Source organism: Felis catus, chromosome B3, assembly GCF_018350175.1.
Source record: "Felis catus isolate Fca126 chromosome B3, F.catus_Fca126_mat1.0, whole genome shotgun sequence".
Classification (NCBI taxonomy): Eukaryota; Metazoa; Chordata; class Mammalia; order Carnivora; family Felidae; genus Felis; species Felis catus.
This window is the reverse complement of record NC_058373.1, coordinates 4,468,302-4,480,402: the sequence shown is the minus strand read 5'-3', so window position 1 is coordinate 4,480,402 and position 12,101 is coordinate 4,468,302. Positions and strand designations below refer to the sequence as shown.

Sequence of the window (12,101 nt, the reverse complement as noted above, 5' to 3'; positions counted from 1 at the left end):
AGGGGCGCCTGGGTGCTCAGTTAGTTAAGCGTCTGACTTAGGCTCAGGTCAGGATCTCGCAGTTTGTGTGATTCAAGCCCTGCGTTGGGCTCCATGCTGACAGCTCAGAGCCTGGAGCCTGCTTTGGATTCTGTGTGCCCCTCTCTCTCTGCCCTTCCCCCCCAAAGATAAATAAACATTTAAAAAAATTGAAGAGGAGAGGGGTGCCTGGGTGGTTCGGTCAGTTAAGCATCCAACTTTGGCTCAGGTCATGATCTTGTGGATCATGAGTTCCAGCCCCATGTCAGGCTCTGTGCTGACAGCTCAGAGCCTAGAGCCTGCTTTAGATTCTGTGTCTCCCTCTGTCTCTGCCCCTCCCCTGTTCATGCTTTGCGTGTGTGTGTGTGTGTCTCTCTCTCTGTCTGTCTCTCTCTCCAAAATAAATAATTTAAAAATTTTTTATTTTAAAATGAAGAGAAATAACAACCAACACAAATACAAAGCATTATAAGAGAGTATGAAATATTATATGCCAACAAATTGGACAACCTAGAAGAGATAGACAAATTATTAGACACGTGTAGCCTCCCAGAACTGGACCAGGAGAATTAGAAAATTTGAATAGACAGATTAGCAATAACATTGAATCGCTAGTCAAAAAACCCCCAGCAAACAGAAAATCTAGAACCAAATGGCTTCACAGGTAAATTCTATGAAAATGGTGAATGCCTATTCTTCTCAAACTATTCCAAAAAATAGAAGAGAAAGGAAAGCTTCCAGATTCATTCTCTGAGCCCAGCGTTACCCTGATGCCAAAACTAGATAAAGACACCACAAAAAAAAAAAAAAAAAAAAAAAAAGAACTATTAAGACAATATCTCGGTGAACATAGATGTAAAAACTCTGAACAATATGTTAGCAAACAAAATCCAACAATACATTAAAGAAAATCATTTACCAAGACCAAGTGGGATTTATCTTGAGTTGCAAGGGTGGTTCAGTCTTCACAAATGCATCAGTCTGATACATCATCACATCAGCAAGGGAAGGGATAAAAACCATATGGTCATTTCAGTAGATGCAGAAAAAGCATTTGCCAACATCCATTTGTGATAAAAACCTCCACAAATTATGTTTATAGGGAACATACGTCAACATAATAAAGGCCATATATGAAGAAGCACAGCTAACTTCATACTCAATAGTGAAGGACTGAGAGCTTTTCTCCTAAGATCAGGAACAAGACAAGGATGTCTGCTCTTAATCACTTTTATTACTGGAAGCCCTAGCCATAGCAGTCAGACAACAAAAAGAAATAAAGGCATCCACATTGGTAAGAAGGAAGTAGGACTTTCAACTACTTGCAGATGACTTGATACTATATATAGAAAACCCTTGAGACTCTACCAAAAAACTACTAGAGCTAATAAATGAATTCCATAAGGTCACAGGATAAAAAATCAATATAAAAAAAATCCATTGCATTTCTATATGCTAATAATGAAGTAGTCGAAAGAGAAATTAAGAAAACAATTGCATTTATAATTGCACCAAAAAGAATTAAATACCTAGGAACAAACTTAACCAAGGGGTGATAGACCTATATTGAATTTTAAAACATGGATGAAAGAAATTGAAGATGACACAAATGGAAAGATATTCCATGCTCACAGATTGGAAGATCATATATTGTTAAAATATTCATACCATCCAAAGCTGCCTACAGATGTAATGCCATCCCTATCAAAATGCCAACAGCATTTTCATAGAAGATCTAGAACAAACAATCTTAAAATTTGTATGGAATCACAAAAGACCCCAAAAAGCCAAAGCAGTCTTGAAAGAGAATAAAACCGGAGGTATCACAATCCCAGGTAACAAGATACGCTACGGAACTGTAGTAAGCAAAACAGTGTGGTACTCGCACAAAAATAGACCTCTAGATCAGTGCAACAGAATACAGAGCCCAGAAATAAACCTATCCTTATATGGTCAGCTAATCTACAACAAAGGGAGCAAGAATACACACTGATGAAAAGACCTCAACACCAAAAGAAAAACACATACTTAAAAAATGGGCAGAAGACACGAACAGACATTTCTCCAAAGAAGACCTACAGGGGTGCCTGGGTGGCTCAGTCGGTTGGGTGTCCAACTTCAGCTCAGGTCATAATCATGCAGTTCATGAGTTCAAGCCCCACGTCGGGCTCTATGCTGTCAGCTCAGAGCCTGGAGCCTGCTTCGGATTCTGTGTCTCCCTCTCTCTCTGCCCCTCCCCTGTGCTTACTCTCTCTCTCTCAAAAATAAACATTAAAAAAAATTTTTTTTAAACAAAGAAGATCTACAGATGGCCAACAGACACCTGAAAAGATGTGCAACATCACTCATCAGCAGGGAAACGCAAATCAAAACCACAATGCGGTATCACCTCACGCCTGTCAGAATGGCCAAAATAAAAAACACAGGAAACGACAAGTGTTGGCGAGGACGTGGAAAAAAAAGGAACCCTCGTGCACTGTTGCTGGGAATGCAAACTGGTGTAGCCACTCTGGAAAACAGTATGGAGGTTCCTCAGAAAATTGAAAATAGAATTACCCTATGAGCCAATTATTCCACTACTGAGTATTGACCCAAAGAGTACAAAAATACTAATTAGAAAAGATATATACACTTCTGTGTTTCCTGCAGCATAATTTACAGTAGCCAAATCATGGAAGCCACCCCAGTGTCCATCGATAGGTAAATGGATAAAGATGTGGTAGCTGAGGAGGCAGCTATATCGTATGAATTTTGTATGGTGAGAGATGATAACTAGACTTGCCCTGGTGATCAGTTTGCAATGGATACAAAGGTCGAATCACTGTATTTTACATGTGAAGCTAGCAGAATATTATATGTAAATTACACTTCAGTTTGAAAAGACTGAATTATTTCCTGGTAGCTCTATAAAGATTATATTGTGATATGAATAGGCAATCAAAGATTATGTTGCCAAATATATAGGGAAGATGTCTTACAGACATGGATCAGGTGGTTTGTTAATAGAAATACAGCCAACCCTTGAACAACATGGGTTTGAACTGCACGGGTTCACTTATGTAGAGAGTCTTTTTTCAAGAAACACAGTACTAGAAATGTATTTTCTCTTCCTTATGATCTTTTTATTTGTATTTTTTAAGTTGATTCTGAGAGAGAGAAAGAGAATCGCAAGCAGGCTCCACACTGCCAGTATGGAGCCCAATGCAGGGCTCGAACTAACGAACTGCGAGATCATGACCTGAGCTGAAATCTAGAGTCCGATGCTTAGCTGACTGAGCCACCCACGCTCCCTTTTTTAATGATTTTTTAATAGCATTTTCTTTTCTCTAGCTTACCTTATTGTGAGGACACAGTGGATAATACATATAACATATAAAATCTGTGTTAATTGACTGGTTGTATTATCAGTAAGGCTTCTGGTCTATAGTAGGCTGTTAGTACTTAAGTTTCTGGGGACTCAAAAGTTACGTGCAGATTTTTGACTCAACGGGGTCAGTGCCCCTAACCCCTGCCTTGTGCACGGGTTAACGGCATGGTTATTTTTCTGGATATTGGGATGATTTTCCTGTTTATCATCTTTTGAAGTTTGTAAGTTGCTGTTATTTCTTCATTCCAAATACATATTCTTTTTTACATAAAAAAGGTAAAATAATAGCTACAAAAGGTTGACTGCCCCCTTTCTGCCAGGCTCTATGCAGGATTCTGGACTCTTCAGATGGGGAGGAGGGAGACTCAGGAGGTTCAGTCACACACCCAGGGTCCTGGAGCTGGTGAACGGCTGCGATCCAACCCTGGCGTGTATTCCACTCTGGTCCACTGGTCCGCACGTTGGAAGGAAGGCTCCAGTTGGGCATAGTTGTGGTCAGGTAGCAGGGTTGCTGACGTGTTTATTTTTTCTTTTTGCTTTTCATTATTTCCCCTTTTTTTTTTTTCTTGGGTTAGTATTTGTTACTTTTATAATCAGATGAAAAACACATTTAAATAAGTTAATGCTGTCACGCAAGATTGTGTTGCATTTTGTGGTATTTACATTAATCAGTGTTTGTTTTTGGTTTTTTTCCTACCCGTAAAGGGCTTGTAACTCAATATTCACTGCACTGGAGAAAAGTCAAGAAGCAGTTGAAATTACAAGTGAAGACCGCGTTATACAGGTTAGTTATTTTGGAAGGTCATTTTTCTGAATTTCTGGTTTTGTTTGCTCTTATTTTAGGATTGAACCCCTCAGGTATGATTTTTTCTTTTTCTTTTTGAAGTTCAAGAGACCAAGTTTTCCTTAGAGGATTATCAGAACAAAATGTATAAAATGTGTAGTTTAAACTAAGCTCCCTGTAGACAAGAAAAGATACTAATGATTACTTTGGGTGCTAGAAAATATTCTAGCACATTTGCATTTATTACTTTTCACCTTTTTGTTTGTTTGTTTGTTTGTTTGTTTGTTTGTTTAGCAAGAGGAGACTTTTATCCAGAGGGATTACCCCCGGGGGTTGGGGTGGGGGGTGTGGAGAGGAGGCTCTGACGGCAAGGTCTGCAGGTTCTTGCCTTTCTCCCTGGTCTTGAAGATAGTTTACACCTTTAGAAATTTACCAGAAACTACTCAGAATTTCCAGAACAACCTAGTAGTCGCTGAACAAATGACCCGTTATTAGCAAAGTGGATTCATAAAAGCGGCTTAAGGTAACAAGACTTGCACTTTTTAGATAACAAGAGAGGGGTTGTGCCGAGGAAACGCTCCCTTTGTCTGAGAATCAGCTCCACCTTGATGTTGATTCTGATTCTGAGCACTCCTGCTCCTCACTTTCCTGTCACTTGTGACTTTCTCTGTAAAGAGCTGCTGATCCTGACTTTCAGGAGTTGGTGCCCTGAGAGGCAGCCTGGGCCAGTGGCTGTGGGTACAAGCTGGTGTCAGATAGGCCTGGGTTGCATTCAGCTCGGCCCTTTCATAGCTGAGCATCGTTGGGCAAGTTATTTAATCTCTCTGAATGTGGTCTCTCAGCTGTACAGATGGGAATAATTGTCTTTTAAAGTTTATTTATTTGGGGGCAGGGGGGAGGGCAGAGAGAGAGGGAGAGAGAGAGAGAATCCTAAGCAGGCTCCGTGCTGTCAGTGCAGAGCCAGACACAGGGCTTTATCTCACTATTCGTGAGATCATGACCTGAGCTGAAATCAAGAGCTGGACACTTAAGCAACTGAGCCACCAGGCGCCCCAGACAGGAATAATATTAATATTCACAATACTAATTATTGCCTTTTGTAAGGATGTTCTAAGGACTAAGTGGGTTAATGTGTGTGAAATGCATACTATAGTGTCTAGCAAGGAAAACAGATCTTAAGCAGCATCAGTTACTGCTTTATCATTATTTATTATTATTATTATTATTAATTATTATTATCACTATTACTATTATTATCAGCACATGCTCAACTTTCCTGCACATTTTATCCTAGTCTTGTAATCTTCTTTGAAATTTAGCCATACAGCCTTATATCTGTAAATACTTCGCAGTTCATAGCCTGTTTTGATTATTCACGTGTATCACGAGAGTGGCAAGATAGAGGTTCTGTTCCCATTACACAGATACGCAGACTGAGACTTAGAGGGGTCAAGGGACTCGGCAGAGGAGGGTCTGAGTGCTTCAGACTTCAGTCTGGTGCTTTGTCCTACGGTATCATCATCCCAAAAAGCCTTTTGTAGCAACCCGGGCCCGTCTTTCCTCTGTTGGTATTCGAGTGGGATCAGGCCATCTCTCCTGGGGGCCTCGGGGGCCACGGCAGAAAGCGCAGCCAGGTGTCCCTGGAGCAGCGGCTTCTCTGGACTCCAGGGATCACCTGGGGGGGTGCTCTTTGGGCTTTAGAACTGTGGTGGGGAGCTCCAGGCTCTTGAGCTTTCTAGGAGGGAAACACGCAGGCTTGGGGCGAATACCCTTGATTGCCCTCTTTTCAAATTCTCTTCTAATCTGGGTGATGTTGTTTCTTTTGTCTCCCCCCCCCCCCCAGTATGCAAATCCTGCGTTTGAAACAACCATGGGCTATCAAGCAGGCGAACTAATAGGCAAGGAGTTAGCGGAAGTGCCTGTAAATGAAAAAAAGGCTGAGTTGCTCGATACCATAAATTCATGCATCAGGATAGGCAAGGTAAGTGAGGGCTCCGGCCCTTGTTCACTCTCGCATCACAGAGAGGACAGGAAGGAGACTTGGTCCTCACTGAGCGTTGCACACGCCGGGGAATCGGAGTCCTACCCCGCGCAGAAGCCCGAGGAAGTGCTGCTGGCGTCATCCCCGTTTTTCCCATTTTGCGGAAGAGGAAACTGAGGCCAAGAAAGGGTAGAGTGTGATTAGCTGTTACACGGAAAAATTTTAATTGGCACTGAAAATTACTCTTTTCATCTTTATGATAAATAAATTGATCTTTCTAATCACTGATCTTCTGAGCGGTAGGTGTTGGCAGATGGCTCTGGGCAGAGGAGCGCGCCGGTGAGGTCCGTGGTCTTGGAGCACCTCTGAGCCCAACAAGGCTCTGGGCCTCCTGCTTTCATCCAGCCTTTTCTGGAATGCCTCCCGTGGGCAGACACTCTGCTAGATTCTGGCATAGACAGAAGGGCACAACACAGACTCCTTCGTAGAGAGCTCCTATTCCAAGGGTGCAAACGGGACAAGTCACATGATCTCAGTGCCGGGGGGACAGACGGAAGGCAGGCCCAGTCTGAAGGGCGACTTCTCAGAGCCGTGGCTCCCGCCAGCACCTCACGGTTCCTGGGTTTTTAGACAAGAGACGGGTTGTGCCCAGGAAATGCCGAGGCTGCTGCTTTTCCATAGTCTTTCCTGCCGGGCTCTCGTGAAGGTTTGGAAGTCGGGGGGAGACCGATCATCTGGTCACTCCGAACGCTTGAGATACTGGTGACCGGCTCTCTTGCCCGCTGCCCTGTGACATCCGGCCAGCGCCTGTCCCGTAGTCTAGCAGAGCACGTCACCGGGGCCCCGGAGACACCCTCGGTGGGTTCGTGTCCCTTGGCTCTCCCACGGCGCTGAGCAAGGGGAGGACAAGGACAGGGCAGGCAGGGCCCAGTGACATGCTGGGGAATAACGGGCACTTCCTGAATCCCGTTCCTTCAGCTGTTCTGTCAAGGATGATGATTTTCTTGCTGGAGAGAGTCGCAGGTCCTCCAGAAAGAGCATGGAGGCTGAGGCAGGTAGTAGGCCTCAGGTGCTGGGCGCCCTGCCCAGGCTGACTCCGTCACCCCCCTCGGTTGGAAGGGGCATCCTCAGAGGGTGGTGACCAAGCAGCAGTCCCAGAAGCCTTGGGAGGGCTTTCCACGGCCTCCCCAATCCTGGCATTTAGGCCCCATGCTGCCGCTGGGTCAGCCGGTGGTTCTGTCGTGCAGGCCAGCTGGGCACGAGCCGGAGATGACGGCCTCGTGCACCTCCATCTGGTAACCTGAACACGGGGGACCCCCGCTCGTCGCCAAAGAGAGAGTGGAGGTGGGGACGGGGCCGTTAGCGGGCTAGAGCCGGGCCCTGGGATCTACCGAGATCCGTGTGAAGGGCGTCTCGCCTCCTACGTAATGCTGTTGGCACCAGGTACGAGGGGCCTCAAGCTTGAACACCTGAGACCTGTTCTCTAAAATCTATTGTGAGCAGAGGATATGAAAGATTATTGTGTTATGACCCCACTACTGTTTTATTTCAGAAAGGAACACGGTTGTTTATTTTGTATGTTTCGGAGCTTCCGGGGAGAGCCGTTTGTCCTTCGTCAGTAACCTGCTGGTCCCTCAGCCAGCACTGCGACAGGACAGGCCGCTTAGCCGGGAAGGTTTTTGATGTGAAAGAAAACATGGCCTTTCTGATCCAGTCCCCTAGGGAGGGAGAAGGGCTTGCTGAGGGGTCGGCTGCCCTGGGTAACAGTGGTGCTGGGTTCAGTGGAGAGAGCTCAGACAGGCCCTGGGAACCAGAATGGGAACTTAGAAGTAGTTAGGTGACAGCGCTGGGGGCTTTGAAGGGTCACATTCCAGGTGTGCCCCTTAGGGATAGAGGAGAAATTGTGATGATGGTCAAAGGAGGAGTATTGCAAACACTACCCTCCACAGACTCCCTCCACCCGTTGTTCTCAGCCAGCAGCCCCTCTTTGGGAGAGCACCTGCTGCTATTAGGTGACCTTGATTTTCAGCTTCCGTGCTCAGGCTTCCTTGCATCCCTGCACCTCCTTCCCGACTCCCCCCCCTTTTCCTCGTCCCCAGGACTCATCTCGCAGGCTCTAGAGCCTACGGTCTCCTCTTCACAGACACCTAAACCTTACACGGGTTCTTCTCCTTTAGAAACTGAATTTTCTTCCCTTGGAAGTTGTGTCTCGTGGGCACTGAGCAAATGTTGGCTGCTCGGGTGTCTGCCTGTAATAATGACGTGTGGCCACAGAGCCCCCACTGGCTTTTCAGAACTTGGAGTTCCAGGTCCTCTGCTTTGTTCCGTCACCGGCTCCCTCAGTGCACGTTTCCTCCCGCGTTTACCAGGGTCCTTCATCCGTGCTGTGCTCCTCAGAAAGCTTCTTGTTTGCTGAGGCACCTTTGCTACTCCACACGGATGTCCCACGCCTCCCGCTTTTAGCCCCAGCCTCTTCTCCAGGGCCTCGTGCAACGTCCCGCCATCACCTTGTCTGACAGCGATGATTTCCTGTCGTCCCCTCCAGCCTCTGCTGCCTCTGCCGCCTCTGCCTGTTGGCCGTCCTCACACTTGCCCGGAAGCCCATTCCGGGCAGGCTTTTGGCTCCTCCCTACCCTCCGGCGTCAAGTCCATCACTCAGCCCTGACGTCTGTTAAACCCCTGCCTTGGAGAGTCCGCTGCCTGGGCCTGACCTTACGCAGGGCCTTCTCCCCAACCCTGGGTTGTGGTGGCTGAACCCAGTCAGGTCTCCCCGACCCGTGACCTCCACCTCCAGTCAGCGCACTCCCCACTCCCGAGTGATTAGTGTGATCACGTCACTCTGCCAGTGTAGAGGTCACATCCCTTGGCCTGGCTGCAAGCATTCTACAGTCTGACCTCGGCCTGCCTTTTCCATTCAGTGAACAGAAGCTCCAGTGTCCCTGGACTGTTTACCATGTGCAGACCCTGGGGACAGGACAGCGGATGACAGAGATTTCATTCTTAGACACCAGGCACCAAGAAGGGGCTGTCCTGATGGTCAGAGATGCCAGCTCGGTGCTTAGCTTGCCCCCGAACAGAAGCGAGGTGTGGGCCCCAGTGCCGTTCTGAGGGGGGCTCGGCCCGCAGAGAGAGGCCTGTGCAAAACCACCTGGGCCAGAACAGCCATTTACTGGTTGCCGTGTGTCAGGACCTCGTGCTTTTCCGGATTGAATCTTCGTAACCGCATTCTCAGGTCGTGCTTTGGTATTCTCGGGAACTAAAACTTATGTATTTATGATAGATAATTGTTTCTGATAAGAAATACGATCTGTGATGAGTAACTATTGTTTGTTTCTGTTGGCAACTGAAAAACTTACACGTGAAACTGTTCTCCTCCAAGCAGAACCTCTGCCCAAACCGGCCTGTTCCTTGGCCGGACTGTTCAGCTCTGGCCGAATTGGCTTCTTTTCCACCTTTGCTTGGTGCCCACGTCTTTTCAGACAGGAGAGAAAATCCTGCAGATGTATTTTAAAGTGTTGATTGATTGATGGATTGAATTGGTCTCCCATTTTTCTCCCTCCCTCTCTTATATAACAGCTCTATTGAGAGAATTATTCTCTAGTGAGAATAATTGAGAATTAACATACCGCACAATTCACCCACTTAAAGTCTACAATTCTGTGGTGTTTGGTCTGTTCACAGTTTTATAAACATCACCACAATCAGTTTCCCATATTTCTCTTGATCGTGAGCTTCAGAAGTAAGTCTTGGACCCGTCTGCTGAAGCCCCCTTGGGGGATACGCGCGCTGTGGGTGAGGAGGACGCACTGTACCTTCCTGCCCAGGGACCCCTGTTTAGTCCTTGCCTGTTCTGGGCACTGGCCAGTCTCCCCTCAGAACTGTAGTGAGTAAGAGCCTCAGCTCCCTTCTGCTCTGGGCCAAGTAAGCCCTGAGCTGGGCTCTCAGGCTTTTATGTCAGTCCTTCCTTGGCGCCCACTGTTTTTAGAAATACGTTGAGAAGCATCGGTAACCATCCTTCGCTTCTGTCTGAATGTCCTGGTTTCTGCTCAGTCCGCTTTCTCAGAGGAGCCTGAAAATGAGACTTTCCTTTTGGCATTTGCATGCAGGTTGCCATGCCGTAAGCATGGAAGATTCCAGAATTGACCCTGTGTGAGGGTCTGGACAGGAGATTGGAGCTAGGCCACCAAGGCTTCCCGCCTGGGTCAGCCCCAGGTCCCGGGGGATCTAGAGGGGCAGGAAGGTTATGGAACACCCTAGAAGTTCAGTGTCCCACAGTGGGTTTTAAGGATATTTATAGCTTGAGGACCTTGGTGACTCTTGGAGGGATTCCCAACCTCTTGGGCGGGAACAGAACCCCGCTCTACCTCAGGCTTGTCCTTGCCACCCCAGGGGTAGGGAACCACCTATAGCCCCCGTTCTCTCACTGTGGTCACGGCACGTGTGCACCTCCTGTCCCAGGCTGCAGTTTTGTTCTAAAAGGATCCTGTATATTCTGTCTGCTCACTGGAGCACAGCTGGTGTAACTGCGGCCCCGGCTTTTAAAGTCTCATTGATGTGTTCTACCTGAGCCCAGACCTGGCTGTTCCCCTCCCTGACCTCCACGGAGGGACCGTGGGCCTCACACAACGCCCCCGGGTCCTGAGGGTCTCCCCTCCCGAATGCAGGGGCAGAGGCCGCACCGCTCCTCCCCTGCACAGGCAGGAGCTAGGACAGGAGGGATCCGTGTGGGGAAGTGAGCCGGCGCTCTTCAGCGATTCACTTGTGGGCCCAGGGCCTCTTGCTGGCAGCCGGCCGCTGACCTGTCACCACTCAGACTGTGGGGGGCTGGCGTTTGTCAGCAGCCCCCGAGGAGACAGACTTGGGGAAAATGGCCAGGTTACCCAAAATCCTGTTTGGGGTTGGGGTAATTCTTTATCCTAATTGCTTTAGCCATGGTAAATGAACCCGAACCTGAGTGGAAGATGTTCTTGGGTTTATGCTCTGAACACACGGTGTAATGATGCTTATGTTCCATTTTTAGGAGTGGCAAGGAATTTACCATGCCAAAAAGAAAAATGGAGACAACGTACAACAGAACGTGAAGATAGTACCTGTCGTCGGACAGGGAGGGTGAGTGGAGACAGCATACTTCGGTCAGCACGCTCTGCTTGGCTTTATTGCAGGATTTGCTCTGAATACTTAAGTGAGTTAGGAACTGCATGCAGAAATTTAAAAGAAGGACTTGTAACAAAGTCAGATGTCATCCAAGAATGACGTTCTTCCAGGCCATCCCTTGTGGCTATGGCCTGGCCCTCCCGCTTGTGACCTGGAGCCACCAGGTTCCAGACAGTCTTGCTTATGCTGCATGGACACAAAAGAGACTCCCGTATTTAAATCAGAATGTCACTTTATTAAGCTGTGTGTGAGGGACACTACCTGATGGACTCCCTGTATTTAGAAGGTTTTTATCTCAGTTGATAGCCTGTGTATTATTTCTGCCTAGGCCTATCAAATGAGATAAAAGTATTTAAAACACTGCCCTTTATAGAAATTCTCACGTAAAACAGATGTGACTGCAGATGGCAAAGTGTTGTCTAGCAGGAGCCCGAAAACGCCCTGTGGTTTGTCTCAGAGTTTATCTTAAATAGGAAGAACGCCGGGAAATGATGAATGTGAATTGCAGGACACCCCACAATGAAATATGCGACCATTAGAAATGACAATCATAGAAAATTAAACAGGGAAAATGCTTAAGATGAATGCAAAAATGAAAATGCAAAATCAGACCCAGTGTGTGATTTCTATCCTGAAAATAGAAGAAGGAGAGAAAAGAGCAGGAAGAGACGCGGCGGTGGCGGTCCCAGCAGCTGCTGCTGTGCCTCGAGCCCGGCCCTCCCTGGGCAGGCTCCCAGTGCCCGGTAGACGTCAGTTCATTGCCTCCTAAGCACGCGCTGTGGCGTCGGCACTCCATT

General features: G+C 47.3%; 1 protein-coding gene across 3 annotated transcripts in view; it reads left to right on the top strand.

Moving 5' to 3' along the window:
- PDE8A (phosphodiesterase 8A) overlaps positions 1-12,101 on the top strand; it is a 153,820-nt gene that overhangs the window by 97,893 nt on the left and 43,826 nt on the right. For all 3 annotated transcript variants that reach the window (XM_023254886.2, XM_023254885.2, XR_006598806.1), the window contains exons 7-9: positions 4,091-4,169; positions 6,013-6,150; positions 11,171-11,259. In XM_023254886.2, coding sequence (XP_023110654.1) covers positions 4,091-4,169; positions 6,013-6,150; positions 11,171-11,259 — 306 coding nt within the window. The remainder of the gene's footprint in view (positions 1-4,090; positions 4,170-6,012; positions 6,151-11,170; positions 11,260-12,101) is intronic.